Source organism: Leopardus geoffroyi, chromosome A3, assembly GCF_018350155.1.
Source record: "Leopardus geoffroyi isolate Oge1 chromosome A3, O.geoffroyi_Oge1_pat1.0, whole genome shotgun sequence".
Taxonomy (NCBI): domain Eukaryota; kingdom Metazoa; phylum Chordata; class Mammalia; order Carnivora; family Felidae; genus Leopardus; species Leopardus geoffroyi.
This window is the reverse complement of record NC_059336.1, coordinates 20899697-20922053: the sequence shown is the minus strand read 5'-3', so window position 1 is coordinate 20922053 and position 22357 is coordinate 20899697. Positions and strand designations below refer to the sequence as shown.

The window sequence follows — 22357 nt, the reverse complement described above, 5'->3', positions numbered from 1 at the left end:
GGGATTTTGCCAGGACAATAACTTGATGGGCCGAGAAAAGGAAAAGCTACCTGAAGGTGTAATCAAAGCCAGCATTTTTTGAACGGATTTACGAATGATTTAAATGCAGGGGATTACGGAGACAGGACTGGTCAGTCACGCCCAAGCCCGGAGTGAGAGCCCAGGAGCAGCGCGGCCAGCAGGGGGCGCGCTAGGATGGAGGGGGCCGGACTCTCAGGCTTCAGTTCGGGATCCGCTACCTGCGCCGCGGCCGGGTCACTGGGGCTCATTACCCCCTCTCTCTAGCTGACCCTTAAGAGCTCGGTTACCCGCAGGCCCGGAGCAGGAGCAACTCATCAGCGCAGCCGTAGAGCCGCCACGTTGAAACTCCACGGAGCGACCCCAGAGTTTGGACTCGGCCGCCGCCGGCAGCCAATGCGGAGGCGCGGGGCGGGGCCGGGCCGCGGAGCAGCCAATAGCACATCAGGGGGAGGGGCCGTGGTGGCGTTCGCAGCGCCTGGATTCCGCCGTTAGAGGTGGCAGCCAATGAGAGGGCCGGGACGCGGGCCGGTTAGATTCAAAGGTGCGTATAAAGCTGCCGGCACGCCCGCGCTCCGCCGACTCTGCAGCGGTCCTGTTCTGTCCGGACTTCGCAATGGCTCTGCGCCTCGAGGGTCCGGACGAGCTGCTCGCCGCCTGCCTGTCGCCGTGCGGGCCGCCCAACCCGGCCGAGCTATACAGCGAGGCGCGGCGCCTGGCGCTCGAGGAGCTGGTGGCGGGCGGCCCCTGTGCCTTCGAGGCCTTCCTGCGAAGAGAGCGCCTGGGCCGCTTCCTGAACCCGGACGAGGTGCGCGCCATCCTGCGGGCGGCCCAGAGGCCCGGTCAGGAGGGCGCGGCGGCGGGGGCCGAGGACTCCTTCGGCTCGTCGCACGACTGCTCATCCGGCACCTACTTCCCCGAGCAGTCGGACCTGGAGCCGCCGCTGCTGGAGCTCGGCTGGCCCGCCTTCTACCAGGGCGCCTACCGCGGCGCCACGCGCGTCGAGGCGCACTTCCAGCCCCGCGGCGCGGGCGCCGGCGGCCCCTACGGCTGCAAGGACGCGCTGCGCCAGCAGCTCCGCTCCGCGCGGGAGGTGAGCGCTCCGGCTCGGGGCCCGGGGCGGACGGGAGGCCCTCGGAAGAATGGAGCGCGGGGCCGGGTGGTCCCGGGGGCCCCCGACTCGCCCCTTCTGCGTGGCTTCGCTCGGATCACTGATCACTCGGCCGCTCGTTGTGTCAGGGACGTGGGGGGAAGCCGCAGTCCTCAAGGAGGAGCATTGTGGCCGAGGTCCAACTCCTGACATTCACATCCCCTGGGGGAGGGGACCAGAAATACTTCTAGTTCCACATTTTAGTTAAAACCAAACGAGAGTGCTAATTTTCCTGGCTGCCAGCCAACACTGGATCCCATCTCCTAAGAAGTAAGTGCGTTACCTAGGGAAAAATTCCAGAAAGATTGTACCCAGAGACAACTTTGGGGCTTAGGAGTCTGTTTATTGCTAGTCACCGCCGCGTGTCTTATCTTGTAGAAAGCCAATACATTCCAGTGGTAAACTGAGAATCCTGCCTCTTTCCGTCCTGCCATTGACCAGAGAAATTGCTCTCTCTCTCTCTTTTTAATGCTTATTTATTTGTGTGTGTGTGAGAGAGAGAGAGAGACAAACAGCGACAGCGAGTGGGGGAGGGGCAGAGAGAGAGGGAGACAACAGAATCCAAGCAGGCTGCGCGGGCTCTGAGCTGCCGGCACAGAGCCTGATGGGGCTGGAACCCTCCAACCCGGAGATCATGGACCTGAGCGGAAGTCAGACACCCAACCTCCTGAGCCACCCAGGGCGCCCCAGGAAATTGCTCTTTCTGTGAATGAGGCGGGCAGATACCCCTGCTTTGGATCATCTCTCTTCCCAGTGGGTTTTGGTGCTGTTGTCTTGACTCTTAGAATGGGTGGGGTGGGAAATCTCGACTGCAGCAGGGTGCTGGATACCTAGGGGTCTGCGAGAACGTAGCACCAGGTGAGTGGGGTTGGAGCCGTAGTTAGCTGCCTTAGTCTAGAGCTGTAGTTAGCTGCCACCTTGCTTGCTGACTGGCATAGTGCCCATCTTCCTAGCGGCCACCTGTGCCAGGAACATGGCAGGTGAAGCCCCAGGCCATGGTTAGACTCAGGGGGGCTGGTACCTGAGTGTGTCTGTGGCTTATGATATCTGCATCATTCTGGCGGAAACAGTCAAGCCCAGGAACAAGCCCGGATTCTCACCAGTGTTCTTGATGCTGCCTGTTCCTTTCCTGCTGGTGGGGTTGCAGTGGGTAGAGGGTAGTGTGGGCTAGGGCTTTGCTTTTGGGGGAGTAGGTGCAGGCTCCAGCTACGCTGGAATCAGCCGTGCAGTGCTTTGGGTGTGCTGACGGTCCTTTTGATGGAGCAGACACTCAAGAAGAGTAAGAGGATGGAAAAAGTCCTGATGGTGGGGTGCATTTCCAGGCTTGCCTCCAGGAGGGAATTTGGGCACTTGCAACTTGAGAAAAGCAACGAATAGGTCTCCATGAAAGAGGAGAATTGCCCTAACCTCTTACCCAGCTCCACTTCTTAGTGGTAGTGAAAGGATTCTGGAGCTAAGGCCAGAGGGAATGCTGCCTGTCGACTCATGTGCTGGCCTTAGAAGGGGCTCGAGGCTGGCCCTCAGCCACCCTTTTGTCCTGGGGGCATTCTGTAATACTGGCATTCCAGGGTAGAATGTCCTGCCCTGTTCTGTGCTCCAGTCCAGCCACACACTCACATCTTTGAGATGCTGCATTTGGAACCTGGGCGATTTTAATGGTGAAAGGTGGTACATTACCTTTAGATCAGATTAATATTTTCAGTGTCTCTGCCGGAGGCCAAATTGCTCGCTCATTTGGCACCTACCACGTATTGGGTGCTGTGCCAGGGGCTAGGGGCCACAGGTGAAGGGCATGATGCTTGCCGGACACTTGAGAGTTGACAGTCTGCTGGTGGAATGGGTGGGGAGGTTGCTACAGATAGAGACATTGGAGGAAGAAAGAAAGCAAGCCTCAGGAGAGGTGGTGACCTTGGATCTGGGTCCAGGAGGATGCGTGGGACTTGCCAGGCCAGAGGGTAGAGACTGGCCCAGAAGTGTGAAAGGACCTGGCATGTTTGGAGGCAGCCAAGTTCCTCACAGCTTGAACAACGAGTAGGCAGGGTTAGTGGTAGAAGAGGAGGCTGAAGGGGAGGCTGGAGCCGTGCTTTGCCCGCTAAAGAGCACTGGGGAGCCATTGAAGGTTTTGAAGGAGGAGCATGATCAAATTGGCATTCCTGAGCAGTCATTCTGGTGGGAGCACAAGGGAGCCCGGGTTAGAGAGGGCCGAGGCTGGTGTGTGGGGTGCTTGTAAGGAGGATGCCATAGGGATCTAGCGACCAGAAGAGGGTGTGTGCTAAGGCAGTGCTGGGCAGTTGGGCAGGGGAAGTTTTAATGACAGGACTCGGTCATTTGTTGGCCTGGGAGGGAACAGGAGAGTGAGCAAGGCCAAGGAGAACACGGGAGAGGCAGGGTTGGGGAGGACAGAGGTTTTTTTTTTTAGCTTGGTGGGCAGTGAAGCTACCAAATTAGGAGGAAGAACAAGGCCGAGAGTGGGGACCCGGAGACGGGTTGGATTTGAGACACACTAACCTTGAGGCCTCATCCCCTTTACTTTAAAGAATACGTTAGGGGCGCCTGGGTGGCGCAGTCGGTTAAGCGTCCGACTTCAGCCAGGTCACGATCTCGCGGTCCGTGAGTTCGAGCCCCGCGTCGGGCTCTGGGCTGATGGCTCAGAGCCTGGAGCCTGTTTCCGATTCTGTGTCTCCCTCTCTCTCTGCCCCTCCCCCGTTCATGCTCTGTCTCTCTCTGTCCCAAAAAAATAAATAAACGTTGAAAAAAAAATAAAAAAAATAAAGAATACGATAATGCTCTGCGAAGCAGGTAGTCCCAAGGTAGGTGCAGTTATCCCCACTCCGCAGGTGATGGAGCTGAGGCACAGAGAAGTTAAGTTGCCCCGAGGTCACATAGCTGGGGAAAGACAGAGCCAGGACTCCCAACTGAAGTACGGCGGCCCTCAGCCCCCGGCAGCCCCAGCGCTCCGCCTGGTGCCCTGCAAGGATAAGGCGCTGTCTCCGTCCTCAGGTGGACAGGGCCTTATGGGGGTGATATCATAGGGAGCTCACCGGGTGGCCCCACCAGAGCTGCGGCTCGGGGTAGAGTTGCGCCTTGTGTGCACAGGAGTGGCTGCGTCACTCTGGCTGCGTCCTTTGAAGTTCAGTCCCGGTGACAGCAAGGACACTGACGATGCCGGTCCCGGGCTGTCTCAGGATGAGATGAAAAGCTGTTACGCATCTGTGTCCTGATGGTATGCTTGAGCCCCTGCAGTGGGTCAATTTCTGTGCTGCACCCTTTACCTGGATTCTCCCATTGAACCCTCCCACTGTTAGGAGGAGGCCACAGGTAAGAAGAGTCCAGGCCCAGAGAGGTTAAGTAACTTGCCCAAGATCACAGAGGTAGCCCGTCTGCCTAGCTCCCAAGCCCATGCTCGCAATCTCTGCTCCCCGTGGATTCCCTGGCATGAGAGAGGATTGGCACCTTGGCAGTTTTCAGCGACAGGCTGAAGGTTTTTAACAGTTTCTGGAGATTGGGACTTTTTATTTCCTCCTTGCATATCCTATAAACAGGAAAACGACTAGGACGGGACGAATACTTCCTGTCCGTTTCGGGAAGAAGATTGGAGTGGTCAGGATACAGGCCCAAGAAACCGGGGTCACCTGGGAAACGGAGGTGTCTAATCCTAGCTTTGCAGCCTGGACGGAGGGTTTTCGGACAGGTTTCATCCTCACCTGGGACCTGGGCCGCATGCAGGGTGTCTGGCGTGGTTGGCCGGGAGAGGAGAGGTGGGGCAGAAATGACAAATGGTCTGAGCGATTCCGCCTGCCTTTCCAGCGAGTTCTTGTCCCAGAGTAGGTGTGACCGGGGCTGTGAGTCTGCCAGGCCCTCCACTGGCTCAGTTTCTGAGTGCCTTTCAAAGCGTGGGCATCCTGCCACGTGAGTGAGGGAGGGCGTTGAAAACACACATGATGTATGTGCGGCCTGGCTTCTGAATGCAGGCTGACTGCTGACCTGGTCGAGCTCCACCAAAGCTGGAGGAAATACTGACTGCTTTGGACCCGAGAGCCAAGATGTTGGCTTCCCGAGGGAATTCTAGAATAATTTTGAACCGAACAGGATTTTTCCCTGACACACCTACTCTGGAGTCTTTCCCTACATTACTGAATTTGTCGAGGAGTCATTTTTCTCTTTGCCTCTGCTGCCCTGTGAATCAGCGTGTGGCTGGGCCCCGCCTCCCCAGGGGTCAGGTGGGAGTGGAGACCTTCCCTGGACGTGCTGCGTGCCCTCACTGGTGATGGGTTTCTGTGCCGGCCCTTGGGGTATCTCTAGGTTTTGAATGGGAGTTCATGGGCAGAGCCCATTCTGGAGGTTCCATACTCCTCAGGCATCCTTCTTACCAGCTACCCGTGTTCCAGAGAGACACCTGTGCTATGACACACCCTGGGGCATCCATTTGATAACCTGAGCATTGGGAGAAGCGTCACTGTGTTGACAAGAGTCCTGCCAGGAGTGGCTGCTGAGAAATCTGGCCGAGGCCCCTGATGTGCGTGTGGATGTATCAGAGAACTAAGGTGCTCCTGATCTTGTTTAACGCTCCTCTGGGTTTCAGTAGAATCTGTGCAGTGATCAGTTCCTGCTCCGGATGCCCCAGTCAGCCCGGGGCGGGCTTTCTCAGCATCACTCTGCCGTGGATGTTTTGGAGCAGATCACGCTCTGTCTTGGAGGGCTGTCCTGTGCCTTGGGTGCCCAAGCAGCCTCCCCGGGCCCCGCCCACCAGATGCCAGAAGCACCATCCCCGGCCAAGAGTCATGATGTTCAAAAAAGTCTCCCAAGGGGGGTTGGGGAGGATAGGGAGCTATTGCTTAAAGGTTATAGCGTTTCTGTTTGGGGCGAGGAAAACCTCTCGGAAACAGATAGTGGTGATGATCGCACAATGTGGTGAACGTAATTCGTGCCGCTGAAAATACACTTGAAAATGATGAAGATAGCAGATTTATTATCTATTTTACCACAATTCAAAGAAATTGCCAGATGTCCCCTGGGGAAGAAAATCGAGAAGCGCTGGCCTAGAAAGCCTATCTGATGCACAACTTTAGGCTGTGCCTCACCAGACCGGGTGGCTGCTTTTTATCTCTTCCTTTTGGTTTTATGAGTCAGGTGAAGGAGTTTGGAATTGTTAGCCACTTCATTTCTTTCTTTTTATTTATTTTTTATTTTTTTTAAGTTTACTTATTTTGAGAGAGAGAGAGAGAGAGAGCATGAGCAGGGGAGGAGGAGGAGGAGGAAGAGAGAGAGAGGGAGAGAGAGATTCCCAAGCAGGCTCTGCACTGTCAGTGCACAGCCCAATGTGGGACTCAAACTCACGAACTGTGAGATCACGACCTGAGCAGAAACCAAGAGTCAGAAGCTTAACCCATTAGGCCGCCCAGGTGCCCCTATTTTTTATTTTATATTTTTTCAGGTAGGCTCCACGCCCAGTGTGGAGTCCAGTGTGGGGCTTGAACTCGTGACCCTGAGATCAAGACCTGAGTTGAGATCAAGAGTCAGACACTTAACTGACTGAGTCGCCCAGGTGCCCCTCTTTTTTTTTTTTTTTTTTTTAATTACAGTAAAATACACGCAAGTCGATCTGCCATTTTAACCATTAACTGGCCTTGAGCACATTCACATCGTGTATCCGTCTCCACCATCTGTCCGCAGAATGGTTTCGTGTTCCCTGACTGAAGCTCTGCCCCCGGGGAACAGCCACTCCCACTCCCTCCTGCTCTCGGTCCTGTAGCCACCTTCTCTGTCGGCCTGTTCCTTCCTTCACTGTTTCCAGCTGGCGTCCATCAGGCAGCAGGGAAGCCACAGGATCGTCCGGATTCCTTTACAGATACGGGATCCGTTCGCTCGCCAAAAAAGTACTGGGTATGCGGGCTTTCTAAAGACACTGATGCAAACGATGTAGCCTCTGGAGGGGAATTTGACATATGCGGCAACACTTGAGTTGTACTTACGCATCAGCCTAGCAACTCCACGTGTGTGTGTCTGTCCCAACGATAACACTGGCAAAAACACGCATAGACGCGTGTAGCAGGCTGTTTGCGGCACTACTTACCATAGCGAGAGGCTGGGGGAGCTGAGATGTCCTTCAGTAGAACGGATGCGTCCCCAGAGTGGAGTCCCCTGCGGCTCTGAGAAAGCAGTGACTAAGTGTCTAGGGCCGCACCGACCAGTGAAGTCACCGTTAGCCACCAGTGGCAATTTCAGTTTATATGCATTCAAATGAAATGTGAAAAACTCAGTTCCTCTGCCTCACGAGCTATATTTCAGGTGTTCAGTCTCCACTGGTGGCTAGCGGCTGCTGTGTGGATGGCACAGACCTAGCACGTTTCCTTCCTCTCAGAAGCTTGCATTGATGAGCACTGCTCTAGAACAGCGTGCATCACATTCTGCCTTGTAATCTACAGGGGGGTGTGAACACACACACACACATACACCTGTACATAATACACATTCTTGTTTATAGCAAACAAGTATGTACATACATGGGCCTAAGGCAGACTTCTTTATATTCAAGAAAATGGAAGAGGAACCAAAAATGGATTGAAATGATTGTAATGCAGAAGGAGGAAGGGAAAGGAGAAAAAGGGAAGGGACAAGGACGGAAGCTAGGTGTCTCTGAAAGCACCCTGTTTTGTAAATCGGACGTCAGAGCCAGGTAAATGTTTTACGTAATTATCAATAACTCAGAATGATAGCCCCCTAAGTCCCCCAAGCCCCTCTGGATGCTTTTTCTTTCTGAAAGCCCAGCGGGCATGCGTACTTCACGCTGGGACACGACAGCAGCCACATGGCTGCCACCGTGGCCCGCGAGCAGTTGGCGCGCCTTCCCGCCTCCCGGGAGAGCCGCTGTGCCAGGCTGCAGACGGAGGCCACGCCAGCACCTTAGTCCAGCACTTAAATGATTAATCGTACACTGACAGCCCATGAAACCGAGAGAGACCAACTCGCACAGGCAAGGTTAGGGTCGACCGTGGACATTTGCTTTGTTTCTAAATCCAGAAGATAATGCCAAGTTAACTTAAAAATTTTTTAAGACATTTCAAGGAGACCGTTTCTGTTCTTTTTAAAACCTGTAATGAATGGGGAGAAAAGAGGTCTCTTGTTTTTGAGCGAGACCATCTCCAGAAGAGTAGGTGGGAGAGCACGGGGGACCTGGAGGAAATGGGTTTGAGAGCCATGTGGTCCGCGCGAAGAATCCAGTTGCCGGGCTGGCGTTGGCCACCCCCCCTCCCCCCCCGGGGCAGGTTGACACGTCATTGAATGTGCGCAGACCTCTGGCAGAATTCCAAGCGTGTTGCACACGTGTCCTTGCTTTGTGGCTGTGGGCGGGAAGGGAGGGAGACCGTGGCGGACTTGGGGCTAAGACACACAGGCTGCCGTGTGAGGGCTTCCTGTGTGCCAGGAGCCGTCAAGTGCCCTCTCTGGACTGAACCCACTGCAGCCGCTACCGGATCGGCAGTAGTATTTGCAGGCAACAGGAGGCAGCGACACTTAGGTACCGCGCCAGCGGGCACGGGGTGCTCGAAAGCGGAGGAGCTGGCTTCCGCGTCAGGTCCGCCTCTACGGCCTGTGCTCCCAAGGTTTCCGGATTTAGTCGTTCTGGGTTAGTCGGCGGGACCGCCTGCAGAGAGAAGGTGCCCACGTGCTACGGCACTCCACACTTCCTGAACGTTCGTTCTGTGAGCTGTTTCGTGTTATTAGTAATCATCCTCCGACGGGCTCCATCCCATGTCCTTTGCGAAATATTCCACTGGTCCCTTCAGGATGTATTCCAAGCTCTGTCCCTTGAACACTGAACCTCAGGCTTGTTTGGAATAATATTTAACCCTCTTCTAATAGGTGGCTCTAGAGTCGCTCAGGCCGGGGTTGAGACACCAGCTCCTGCATGTGTTTAAGAATATCCCTACGAACGAGTCACCTAACCCCTCCAAGCTGTATTTTCCTCATCTGTAAATCAGAGATAACAATTACTGGTGTTTTGAAATCTCTAGATCTCTCTTTAGAGCTTTTGTGCAAGAAAGCAAATGGAAAAGCTCCCAGGTCACGTAAAAAATGAACGTGAGTAGAGTCTCTACTTGTCCCCAATACACAATAGTGCAGTGGTTGCTACTGTGTAACTGTGTGTGTCACTCGATCCCTTGGTTTAAATCATCAAGGAGTAGTTGCAGTGACTGTGGCGGTGGTGGGGGGCACCTGTGAGGATGGTGTGGGGCTTGACACAGTCACGGCTGCTCTAGATGTGGCTGGAGATGTGCAGGAACTATGGGGTACCGGGCGGCAGACCAGCCAGCCGGGCTTCTGGCGGCTAGATGTTTCCTCCTGTAATGACTGATTTGCACAGAGTTGCAGATGGGGGTTGACCTGGAATAGACTCTCAAAAGTCACCTCTTGCAGAGCTTTCTAGCCCTAAGAGATCGGGCAGGCTCTTTGCAGCACAGGCTGGGGTAGGCAGTGCCCACAGTGGCCGTGTGGGGGCTTGATGGGCACAGGATGCCCGCTTTCCAGATGCGTCTCTCCTTTGTCCATCCCGCGTGATATCTCCGGGAGTGACAGCAGGGACTGGTTCCAAGTCTGGGCATCCTTGCAGGGCCCAGAGACCTGTAGCAGGAGCCCCAGCACCTGGGAGATGGGTCCGGCCTTGGAAAGCAGACACTTGGCTGGCCAGCGAATGAGTCCAGGCCATTGCTGAGCTCAGTGAGGAGACTGTCCCTTGAGAGATTGGAGACTCCCCAGGTCTCGTTGAGTCTGCAGGACTTGGTTGCACGGGGCTGGAGTGGGGAGAGTACAGGAAAGTGGGGTGGGGTCTTGAAGGAGGGAAGGTCTTCGTGCTCATTGCTTTCCTGCGCAGGGCTGTGCCTCTGTCGCACACCTTTCAAGAGTCCGCTCTAGTAAGAGAGGGAGGGGATGTTGGGTACAGGGGGAAGTTAGGGAGGGAAGCACTTGCGCCCACCTTCTTAACACCTTGCGTTCAGATCCAGTTATTTTCAACACCCACAGGAAAGGCTGGGGCTTTAAAACCCAATAGTGAGGGGCGCCTGGGTGGCGCAGTCGGTTAAGCGTCCGACTTCAGCCAGGTCACGATCTCGCGGTCCGTGAGTTCGAGCCCCGCGTCGGGCTCTGGGCTGATGGCTCGGAGCCTGGAGCCTGTTTCCGATTCTGTGTCTCCCTCTCTCTCTGCCCTTCCCCCGTTCATGCTCTGTCTCTCTCTGTCCCAAAAATAAATAAACGTTGAAAAAAAAAAAAAACCAAATAGTGAAACCAATAACAAATTAGAGACTTACTTACCACCTAACAAAGGTGGCCTTTGTATTGTTTGGTTCAGTGGTGAATCAAAGCCCAGTTTGGCAGGCCCTGCTCCTGGGTCCCTGCCTCCAGCAACCCTCCAGCCCTCTCTAAGCCAGCCAGCTGGCCAGGGTTTTCTGTCCCTCCCACGGGGAGTCTGGGTGCACGTCCATGCGCCGCCTCTGTCCCCCATTGGCCTGGGTTTCTTGAGGACAGGGACGGACCCTGGATGTGTCTTCCTCCAGCTTTCTCTCGTGAGCGCTGCGCTCATTCCTACACGAGTGTGTTCAAAACCTCTGTGGAGGTGTCACCGCCTGGTTTTACCGCCTGGCTCACCCGTCTGTCTCTCAGTCCTGTCCCGCTGCTTCCCATCACACACACTCTCCGTTCCGGCCACACTGGCCCCTGCCCCATCATTCCCTGCCTCTTCTGCCGCCACGTGGCTTCAAGACCCTCCCCTTTACTTCTCCCCTGTCAAGACTGCGCCCTTCTTCGTGACTCAGCTCAAAGGCCCTCCCTGCCAGGAATCCTTATCTGCTCTTGTAAACATTTGAGTGCCTGGAGCGCATCTACCGCAGCTTGACCGTCTCCTCCCTACCTCCAAGTTCCCGTGATGTGATCGCCTCGTCCGGTGTGTATCATTCGGCCCCCCTGCGTGCGTGTCTTCCTTTTGCGGACAAGTCCGGTGTCTGTCACATTCTGTAGAGCCGTCTTTTCTGCCTGGCCCAGGCTTCGGCCCGCCATAGACTCTGAAGAGGCACCGGCCGCAAAATGGAATGCCCGTTTCATGCCCGAGCTAAGCCCTTTCTGTCTTTGTCCCCTGCGATCCTGACAGCAGCCCCTTACATAGATGCTGTTACTGTCCATCTCTTCCAGAGAAGGAAACTGAGGCTCCGCAGCATGCCTCGGGTCACACGGTGGTGAGCTGCAGAGCTGACATCTGTGCCCAGGCCTCTCTGCCTTTTGCCCACGATGCTGTGTGAACCGGGGGAGGATACAACTCCAAATAAGATGCATAAAAGCACGTGGGAGGCCGTGAACTTCTCGAGGTGCCACCAGTTCAGAAAAATCACGTGTCCGGGGGGTTGAGGCAAACCCTTCCCCGGGGAATAGCTCGACAGCTGGGGCTTCATCAACACTGGGGAGGGGCGGGGATAAGTAGCCAGAGAGAAATGGATCTTCCCAGACTCCTCATAGCAGTGACTTCCCGGGAGCCGGCCTTTCAAGGTCTCTCCAAGGTCGCCTCCTGGTAGGCGAGACTTGGGGTGTTGGAGACAGAGCATGGGATCTCCTGTTTGTCTCCGTTTGCTTCTTGAACACCCATGTCCTTGAGGGGTCAGGACTGTCGGGTACTGTCATGAGTCCTCTAGGGTCACAGAGATGAGTCTATCCCATTCCAGGGCCTCCGTCCCCATAGAGGAAGTGAGACCCGTAAATAAATTACCTTAACGTTCGAAAAGGAGCTAATGTGGTCCTAAGAGACACTAGTTTTCACTGTTGAAGTGAGGAGGAGGGAGACCCTCTTCCGGCCCAGGCTGCTGCAAACCGTGGCCCAGGGAGCCGTGGCCTTAGCTCGGGGCCCCAGCTCTGGCTTGGTGTGCAGAGACTTGTACTGAGCCTGCACATTCTGACACCCCACAGCCTTGGAGGGATTTCGCTGAGGGCCCCACTCTTAAACTTGCAAAGGGTGTCATGAGAGGCTTGGCGGCTGGAGCCATGCCTCCCTGTGGTGAGCTGTCTGGACTGGCGAAGGGAACCCGCGAACAGGTACTTGAGGGAGTTTTGTACCTTGTGCTTCATGTAACGTAGTCATTCAGTTCTGACCACAGGCCTATTTTGCAGACGCAGGACCAGACCTTGGGAACGACTGTAATTTGCTTAGGGCCGCATGGCTGAGGCATCTCGGAACTGTAGTCTGATGCCGAGTGTGGAAGATTGAGCAGCAGGCACGAATGGAGTGCTGCCGGGGAGAAAAAAGGACTGGTCCGAGGAAGCGTGGAGGACAGTGGCTGGGAGGCGATCGGGAGGGTCAGCTGGGCCAAATCCAGATGTGGCCTGAGTGTCTTTGGACAAGGAGGTGTCTGCGGCTGGGGGCAAACCGGTAGTGCAGAAGGAGAAGGGAGGAAGGATCCCGTAGGGTGGGGATCCTTTCCCGGCTCGGAGATGGACTCCCGAGTCTGGACGGTGCACCGTAAGCTCCCGTGAGCCGACAGTTTGCTCTTCCCTCTGCCTCACGCCATAGGTGATTGCGGTGGTGATGGATGTTTTCACGGACATCGACATCTTCAGGGACCTACAGGAAATATGTCGGAAACAGGGAGTCGCCGTCTACATCCTCCTGGACCAGGCTCTGCTCTCGCAGTTTTTGGATATGTGCATAGACCTGAAAGTGCATCCTGAAAAGGAGAAGGTTTGTGTTACATGTTTCCAGTTTCTCCTTAATCAGCAGTAAGACTGAGCATCTGTAACCTACATGATCTACATGATGGTGCGGGGTGGGGCGGGGGTTGGATCCCCATGACACGAGAGGCAGCGGAGGCTGTGGCCAAAGCCATTTGTCTGAAATCTCACAGAAAAGAAAGCACAGAGCCAGGTTTCAAACCTTGGCCTCCCCTGAACAGCCGGGAGCTCGGCCGTTGGCCGCACGGGGCTGCCTTGGAGGCGCTGCTTTTGACAGTAGCGCCGGCCTGGCCACCGTTGACGGAGCCCCTGCTCTGTCCTTGGCACTGTCCTGGGCTCCTGACAAGTGTTAGGCAACTCCGTCCTCACCACAGCCCTGCCGGGTAAGTACCTGTTTCAGCGCAGACGTGGTGGCACAGAGAGCCCGGGGTCTGCCGCTGGACAGGAGCGGGGGTGTGCCTCCCTCGCGGTGCGCCTGCCTCCAGCCCCGTGTTCCTGATCACTGTCACATGCTGCCTCTCCGTTCTCGCTGCTGTAAAATTAGGCTTTTCATGTCCTTTGCTCTGAGCATGACAGTAATGCAAACTGAAGTCTTTAAATGTACGGTTACATAACTCAGCCAGCTTGTTCTCTGTAGCAGAAAGAGGCAAGCAGCATCGTCGTATTTGTTATTCATCTTTTTCAATTAAGCAGCTTAATGTGAGCTGTGAGCTTTGGAACTTAATTCATCCACTTGGCTCATCACCTATGTGAGCACCTTCCCTGAGCCACTTAACTGTTCCAGGCGCTGGAAATAAAGCAGTCAGCAAACCGAACAACGCATTGGGCTTCGGTACTATAGGCTGCTTGCAGAGTGGACATCAGCGCACCCCCACCCCCCCGTTGTCAAGTAATTTGGTTTACAAAATTTGGCTATTTGACTTCGAGTTCTTGGTGGTCGTTTTCCTGAATGGGGAAACCGAGGATCAGGTTGTTGCTAACTTATCACAGCCGCTACAAAGCAAATTCCTGGCGGAGGTAGAATCGGAGCTTGGAGCCAGGATGAAATGAGCCAGCCGTGTGACCCGCGCTCGGTTAAAGTACGAGGTCAGGGGGACCCAAGGAAAATGCATGTCAGGCGTGGACAAGCACGTTGTCACCTGAGCAGACATTCAGCCTGTGACTGCTTTTACACAGAGCCAGGGGAAGCGATGGAAGATGTGCTGTTTGACTCTGAGGCTCTCTCTGCAACGAGGGCTGTGTGCCAGCAGCAGGAGAATCACAGAGTGGCTCTGGCCACAGCTCTGATCGTGACATTGGCTTAGAGACGATCCAGTTATCCAATCCAGCATTATTTACCGACTCGCTTGCACAGTGTTGACTGTTGCCTCGAGGAGGAGTCGAAAGGAAGTCTGTACCTTTGGCCTCAGCAGTTCTTGTAGTGTCTTTTTTTTTTTTTTTTTTAAGATTTTAGTTTTTTTTAAGTAATCTCTGCACCCAACACGGGGCTCGAACTCATAACCCTGAGACGAAGAGTCGCATGCTGTACTGACGGAGCCAGCCAGGCGCCCCAATTTTTGTAGCGCCTTGACTTCTTCCTAGAGCAGCACCGTCTTCCCTGGTGGCTTCTCTCACCAGGACGTGTCTGTTGGTGAGTCTGTACCCTCCCCCAGTGGGGGCTGACATCTGCCATGCCCTCGCTCTGTGGCTGGTTCTGGACGCTGGGTGTCCTGTCTGTAGGCACTTGGTCACGTGTTTGTGCGTAGGCCCTCAAAAGCGCTTTGACTGCAGTCACAGAGGCCTGTACGACATTTGGGTAAGCACCGACGGAAAAGATGCAGAAAACTACACCTAAATGTGCCCACGGTGACATTTTTGAATGCTTGCTATTATATGTGGATCCTTTGAAACCTGGGTCAGGAATCGGTATCTCCTCCAGGAACCTCCTGCCCCACCTTGCTCCAGGGTGCGCCTCTATGGAAGGTCCTAGTTTCTTTGTTTGTTTGTTTAATTTTATTTTGAAATAGTGGGATTTTCAAAGGAATTAGCGGTATAATATAAGGAGTTCCTGAATACTCTTTGCCCAAATTATCTAAATGTTAACGTCTTATAAACCTCTGTGCAAATTTCAAAATTGAGAAATAAATTTGATATAATACCATCATTTACAGACCTTCTAAGTCTCACTGATCATTCCACGAATGCCCTTTTCCTTATTCAGGATCCAAACCAGGACCGAATCTTGCATTGAGTTGTCCTATCTCCTTAGCATCTTCTCATTTGGAGCTGCTCCTCTGTCTGTCTTTGTCTTTTAGGGTCTTGGTGCTTTGGAAGAACATTAGCCAGTTTTCTGTAGGATTTGGGTTTGTCTGATGCTTCCTCATGGCTAAATTCAGATTGTGTTTTGGTAAGACCACGGAAGTGATGTTACATCATGCCATGGTGTTTTTGTTTTGTCTTATGTTTTTATTTTAAAGGAACAGTAGGTTCAGGGCGCCTGGGTGGCTCAGTCGGTTAAGCGTCCGACTTCGGCTCAGGTCATGATCTCGCGGTTTGTGAGTTCGAGCCTCGTGTTGGGCTCTGCTGACAGCTCAGAGCCTGGATCCTGCTTTGGATTCTGTGTCTCCTTCTCTCTCTCCCCTCCCCGCTCATGCTCCGTTTCTCTCTCAATTCTTTTTTTTTTTTTTTTTTAAATAAAAAGGGAACAACAGATTCACAGAAGTTGCAAAGGTCATACATAGAGGTTTCCATGTGTCCCTCACCCGGTTTCCCCAATGGTTACATCCTATGTGGCTTCTAGTACAAAACCACAGCCTGGAATCTGGGGTTGGCACAACATGTGTTGACAGTTCTATGCCATTTTATCACATGTGTACACCTATGGAACCCCCCCTGCCATCAGGATCCAGAACTGTCCCACCACTGTCGGGATACAGGACTATTCTATCACCACAACCATCTCCTTGCTACCATTATGGTCCCATCTGCGCTCCTCTCTGTGCCCTCCTCCTCGTTTTTAACCCCTGGAAACCAGTAATTTATTCCCCATCTCTATAATTTTGTCATCTAGAGAACGTTCTATAAATGGAATCATATAGTATATGACCTATTGAGATTGGCTTTTTTCATTCTGCATAAGGCGCTTGAGATCCATCCAAATTATTGTATCAATTGTTAGTTCTTTTCTGCTGCTAAGGAGTGTCATGTGGTGTGGTTGTGCCACAGTTTAACTGTTCACCCGCTGAAGGACTTTAGGATAGTTTCCAGTTTCTTACTATGATGAATAAAGTTGCTGTGAGTGTTTGTGCACAGGTTTTTGTGTGGATGTAGGTTTTCACTTCTCTGGATGATGTCATACCTTGTTTTTTGAATCACGCATTACTTTTCTCTCCCTTAGTCCCTAAAGGTAAGGAACATGCCTGATCCCTCTATTGTCTCAAGGCTCAGCACATGGTAGGGACTTTCTTTGCTTACGGAATGAATGAGAGAATCAAACAAAAATCTTAAGCATTTAATTTGAATTGTGTAAGGTTTCTAAAGGCATAAAGCTGACGCTGTCCTGATTTGCTCCAAATAATGCAGATCGTCTTAGTGTTTTACATACCATCGGATATACATTTATGCGGGTCATTTTACAAGGATGATTATGCACTGTGGGGCCCCAGCGTATTACCGGAGTACCTTTTTGATAAATTCGTAGGAGATGTGACATTGTTGGTGAAGCCACATATGATGTGAGTGTGTCAGCCTCAGAAGTCCCGTGTTAGAGAAGGCTCGTCCTGTTCCCCATACCGGGGATGGCATGGGGGCAAGTGAGGGTGGGCTGTTAGTCATTACTGATGCAGTCAACTAAGAGAGTAGGAGAAATATCAGCTTAGCTTCCTTAAGCCTTCGTTAAAATGGTATTTATTATTAGTGTGTTTTCTTTGCTGATTTTATCCCCCACATTCTGTTTCAATGTCATTTCTTGGATTCTGTCGTGTCAAAGAACAAGTGGCTCTTCTTTGAGAGCACATGTACCCGTGAACCAAGAGTCTCACAAGTCCGTGTGAGAACAGGGCACACGAGAAGACGGACCAAGTGAAGTGACATTCGTCGAGTCCCGAGAACCGCTGGCTAGTGTGCGTGTGTGCCGTTACCGAAGGGGACGGGGGACCGCTCCTTTGCCACCTAGTGCGTCTTTTCGGGAACTGTAGACCAAGCCCTCTGTCGTTTGCTCACTGGCCTGTGTGTTTCTTTTTCCCCCGTTCCCTGCCGACAGCTGATGACCGTCCGGACTATTACCGGAAACACTTACTATGCGAGGTCGGGGACTAAGATAGTTGGGCAGGTTCACGAGAAGTTCACACTGATTGATGGCATTCGCGTGGCTACAGGCTCCTATAGGTAAGTCTCTAGCCTGCCCGTGCTTGTGACTCTGAACTTTGCAGCGGGTGCATGCTGGATAAAGGAAAAGCTGCTTTTCCTCTCAACGTGAGCCTCCGTGGCCGGGCGTTCTGGTAGGTGTGCATCTGTGCGTGTGAGGACGTCAGTCCGAGTGGCCTTTTGCAGGAGGTGGTTGGGGGGCGGGTCACCTCCCCTGCCCTGGGGGGCCACGAAACTAAGGCGTGGATGTTGAAACTTGCCTGGAGCCCCTGCCAGGCCTGTGGTGGCCAGACTGGGGTTACCAGTGACAGGAGCAGTCTCAATTCCTGTTCCTTGGTCCCCCCCCCCGCCCCTTGTCCCTGTTTACTTGCAGGTAAGGGTCATCACAGGTCTCAGCGTCAGTGTGGAGGGCAGAGCCGAAGCTGTTACCTTATGCTTAAATCCTTCACCTTCCGTCAAGCCTTGTAACTTAGTGCTTTAGTCTAGAAAGTACTGATCCAGGTTTCTGGCCCCACCTTTGAGGTCTGAACTTGGCAGTGGTATCTTACGGTAGAGTGTCGTCGAATAGAGGGTGCAGATGATTGGATCATTGATTTTCACGAATCTCCAGAAGTTAAGATGCACCGTGTTTACTTACGTGGCTCCAATGGCAGTGTGTCTGTGCATTCGATTGTCTGACGGTGTGCGTGAGGCATGTCTTGAGTTTAAAAAAGAAAAACTCATTTTTGGAGAAACGCGCATTCCCGAGTGATGATTGTGTCAGCCCTGGCAGATGTGCAAAAAGGTTGTGGAAGCTGAGGGGGTCAGATCAAGAAACTCTTGGTGCCTTTCTTTTCAGACAGTACCATCATTGCTCAGAACAAAATTCACACTTCCTCGAGACTTCCTTTCATAAGACGTTTATAAATAACAGGAGGAGACTAGATTTTCACCCGAAGCAAGCTTTATCTGCGTATACAAACTTAGTCCCAAATGGTTTTTGGCCATCCTGAAATATCAAATATAAAAATTACCCTCTGCAAATGAGATATGCTACCATTGAGGATGATGATGATAGGTTTTTTTTTTTTAAGTCTATTTATTTATTTTGAGTGAGTGAGAGAGACAGAGAGAGAGAGAGAGAGAGAGAGAGAGATTCAGTGGGGGGAGGGGCAGAGAGAGAGGGAGACAGAATCCCAAGCAGGCTCCGCATTGTCCGCATGGAGCTTGATGCAGGGCTCGAACTCACAAACCATGAGATCGTGACTTGAGATGAACCCAAGAGCTGGTTAACCAACTGAGTCACCCAGATGCCCCGAGGATTATAGCTTCTATTTGTTGATGGTATTTTATACTCCTGGTGTTGGATAGGTGTCTTGTTTGCATGATCTCATTGAAGGTTTTCAGAATCTTTCTTCTGGGGCTTTGAAGGCAGTTCTCAAGGTAGAGACAGAGCTGACACTATGTTTCATGATCTCTCATTTAAAACATCCTATTCCTTTAAAAAAAATTTTTAAAAAAAAAATTTTTTTTTTTTCAACGTTTATTTATTTTTGGGACAGAGAGAGACAGAGCATGAACGGGGGAGGGGCAGAGAGAGAGGGAGACACAGAATCAGAAACAGGCTCCAGGCTCTGAGCCATCAGCCCAGAGCCTGACGCGGGGCTCACACTCACGGACCGCGAGATCGTGACCTGGCTGAAGTCGGACGCTTAACTGACTGCGCCACCCAGGCGCCCCTAAAAAAAATTTTTAATGTTTATTATTTATTTTTGAGAGAGAGGGAGATGGAGTGCAAGCGGGGGAGGGGTAGAGAGAGGGAGTTACAGAATGTGAAGCAGGCTCCAGGCTCTGAGCTGTCAGCACAGAGCCTGACATGGGGCTCGAACCCACAGACATGACCTGAGCTGAAATCAGGCTAAAGTCGGATGCTTAACCGACTGAGCCACCCAGGCGCCCATAAAACATCCTATTCCTGATACAAACTTCTTTATCAGTGGGGTGATCAGGAGTGTAGAAAGCTAGCTCAAACTACTTTATGCAAAATAGAATTTATTGAGTTCCATAACTTGGGAGTGTAGAAAGGTGCAGTTGGTTTTCAGTTCATCTTGACCTGGAGGGCATACATTGATCAGAATGTTGTCCCCTGGTCCTGCTTTTTTTCTAGTTGATCTTTATTCTCAGTCACGCTCTCCCTTTGAAGGCAAGGTCCAGGCTTACTTACATAGCCTTTAGTATCTCTCCCAAAGAGAGAGACTTTCTTTCTGCCTGCACTGGCATCAGTCCTTGAAGAATTACTTGGTCCTAGCTAGGTCATGTGCCCATCCTGGGTAGGTCCCTGACCCAAGTGGGTGGCATACTCTGGTCAGCCTGGGTCATATGTCCACCCCATTGTGATTGCAGGAAGTGCCTAAGAAGAAGGCTGTGGTGGATGGGGTTCTATTACTAGAGGAAGAAGGATGCCTGACAGGCAGGACACATGGCCACTAATCAGCCCTGAATGTGCTACTGTCCCCCATTGAAAATGGCAGCACTGGCAGCACCTGGGTGGCTTGGTTAAGTGTCTGACTTTGGCTCAGGTCACGATCTCACTGTTTTTGAGTTTGAGCCTCGCGTCAGGCTCGCTGCTGTCAGCACAGAACCCACTTCGAATCCTCTGCCTCCCTCTCTCTCTGCCCCTCCCCGTTTGCTCTTTCTCTCTCAAAAATAAATAAACATTAAAAAAAAAGGAAAAGAAAAAGAAGGGGCACCTGGGTGGCTCCTTTGGTTGAGCTTTCAACTTCAGCTCAGGTCACGATCTCACGGTTCCTGAGTTCAAGCCCCACATTGGGCTCCATGCTGGCAGTGCAGACCCTGCTTCGCATTCTATCTCTGCCCTTCCCCTGCTTGCACTTTCTCTCTCAAAGTAGATAAATAAAAATCTTAAAAAAGAAGGAAGAAAATGGCAGCATGGGAGCAGGTAGTAAGGAGCACTGCACTAACAGTCCTTACGTCCTGGGGTCTCGTCTGCAGTCTAGATCAGCTTCCCGCTGGGACATCACTAGCTAGTTTTATCACTTCTAAATCAGGGTGCTTGCCTAAATCTTTTTGAAGCCCTTTCTAGTTTGTAGAAACTCTGAGGCTGTGGATGTCTAAGTCTCAGTGTGTTGGTTAAACAGTTGGCCTTTTTCTTTCTGTTACCGCATACATACGTTATGTATGGGGTTGGGGTGTTGAATTTACACTGAATGGTGGGTATGCTGTCACCAGAGTTGTGACTCCTGGAGCAGGATATCTAGGCTTTATTGTTCATTTTGACAGTGAGTAAACTAAGAGTGCTCATGCTTACCAGCTTCTGTTTGTTTGTTTGTTTGTTTGTTTGTTTGTTTTTAATCCTTAAGTTTTACGTGGACAGATGGCAAATTAAATAGCAGTAACTTGGTCATTCTGTCTGGCCAAGTGGTTGAACACTTTGATCTGGAGTTCCGAATCCTGTATGCACAGTCGAAGCCCATCAGCTCCAAGCTGCTGTCTGACTTCCAGATCAGCGGCAAGTTTGACCATCTAGTGGACAGTAAACCCCTGTCTAAGGAGCTCACGTTGGGTGGCCTGCTGCGCCTGCGGCTGTCCCGGCTCTCGAGCACCCCCAAGAAGGCTGAGCTGGGGTGTGAGGCCCCCGCTGAAGGCAGGGCAGAGGCCAGGCACCAGAACTGCGAGTCCTCCACCGTCGGCGATGAGGACGATGTCATCAGCTGCCAGGACAGACCACAGGGCGGGAGGAGGACGACCGATGCGGCCACCCAGACGGAGCCAGGAGAGGAGGTTCCAGCAGTGAGCACGAGCGACGCGGGGACACAAGCCAGAGTCACCACGGCATGTGCCGGGACCCAGACCGCGGTCACCACCAGGGTCGCGAGCTCCCAAGCTGCGGTTCGGTCCACGTCGGCCGCCACCCAGACTGACGTGGACGAGAATGTTCTCTTTTCTCAGGGCACCCAGTCTAAAGAAGGGTCACCAGTGTCCAGGATGTCTGTGTCCAGATCTCCCAGTTTGAGGTCTTCCTCCTCTCTGTCTTCGCAGGGCTCTGTGGCGAGCTCTCTGGGCTCCCAGACATCCAGCAGAGCCCCTGACTTTGTCCCCGCTGGACATGCCAAGTACTGGGGCACCCCCCACTTGGATCTGTGCTTGCGAGACTCCTTTAGGAACTTGAATCAAGAGCGCCAGTTTCACTTTGCTGGTATCAGGTCCCGGCTCAACCACATGCTGGCCATGCTCTCCAGGAGAACATTCCTTGCTGAGAACTACCTCGGTTTTCATTCCGGAAACGTTACCAGAGCATCAGTGAATCTCCTGGCTGTGAGAGACACCGCGCTGTATCCCTCCTACCAGTGACTGCTCGGCGTTCAGCGCCTCCTGGTTCCATCAGGCGCGCGGTGCTGATCCACCGAGCACCCTGCTTTACAGTTTGTTCACCTGATCTTTGGTCCCCCGTTCTTCTCTGAATTCTATAAACTGCACATTATTTTATGTGCTCTTATCCTGTTCTTGTCATGTATAAACCAGGTGTTGGTTTTATGGTCGAAACACTATGGGTACAATTTCTTTGCACAACTTTAATATTGATATCTCTTTTTTTTTTTTTTTTTAATTTTTTTTTTCAACGTTTATTCATTTTTGGGACAGAGAGAGACAGAGCATGAACGGGGCAGGGGCAGAGAGAGAGAGGGAGACACAGAATCGGAAACAGGCTCCAGGCTCTGAGCCATCAGCCCAGAGCCCGACGCGGGGCTCGAACTCACGGACCGCGAGATCGTGACCTGGCTGAAGTCGGACGCTTAACCGACTGCGCCACCCAGGCGCCCCAATATTGATATCTCTTAAAGAGAGTGTTTAGGGGTTCTCAGGTTCATTCAGGTAAGAGATAAAATGCGTGCTGTGCTTTTTTAGATTTGTGTGCTCTTCTGTTTTAGAGATTTGAACACTAGGTCTTATCAAAATCCTGTTTAGAAAAAACTTTCTTATTGTCTGTCTCTTCTTCAGGATATCTGTGTTCTTAGGATTAAATAAATACAATCAACTTGTGTTTGGTGATGGCTTGAGTGTTATTTTTCCCCGCTGACACTTTTCTTTTTAACCCTAGGAGTGTGTCACAAGTAAATGCACATAGCAGCTATTTCTGCAGAA

The 22357-nt window shown here is 52.4% G+C and overlaps 1 protein-coding gene across 1 annotated transcript; it reads left to right on the top strand.

The window, feature by feature from the left end:
• Positions 1–537: 537 nt before the first annotated feature.
• FAM83D (family with sequence similarity 83 member D) lies at positions 538–21715 on the top strand. The gene is made up of 4 exons (XM_045444611.1): positions 538–1111; positions 12714–12881; positions 17112–17236; positions 20575–21715. Exons 1-4 carry the CDS (start codon positions 635–637, stop codon positions 21563–21565), a joined length of 1761 nt encoding a protein of 586 aa, XP_045300567.1. The 5' UTR covers positions 538–634; the 3' UTR covers positions 21566–21715.
• Positions 21716–22357: the final 642 nt, after the last annotated feature.

Excerpts from the sequence above, each read along its gene's own strand:
- FAM83D (XM_045444611.1), top strand. The coding sequence starts at position 635 with ATGGCTCTGCGCCTCGAGGGTCCGGACGAGCTGCTCGCCGCCTGCCTG. Across the intron at positions 1,112-12,713 it reads AGCTCCGCTCCGCGCGGGAG|GTGATTGCGGTGGTGATGGA; the intron begins GTGAGCGCTCCG and ends CTCACGCCATAG. Across the intron at positions 12,882-17,111 it reads TGCATCCTGAAAAGGAGAAG|CTGATGACCGTCCGGACTAT; the intron begins GTTTGTGTTACA and ends CCCTGCCGACAG.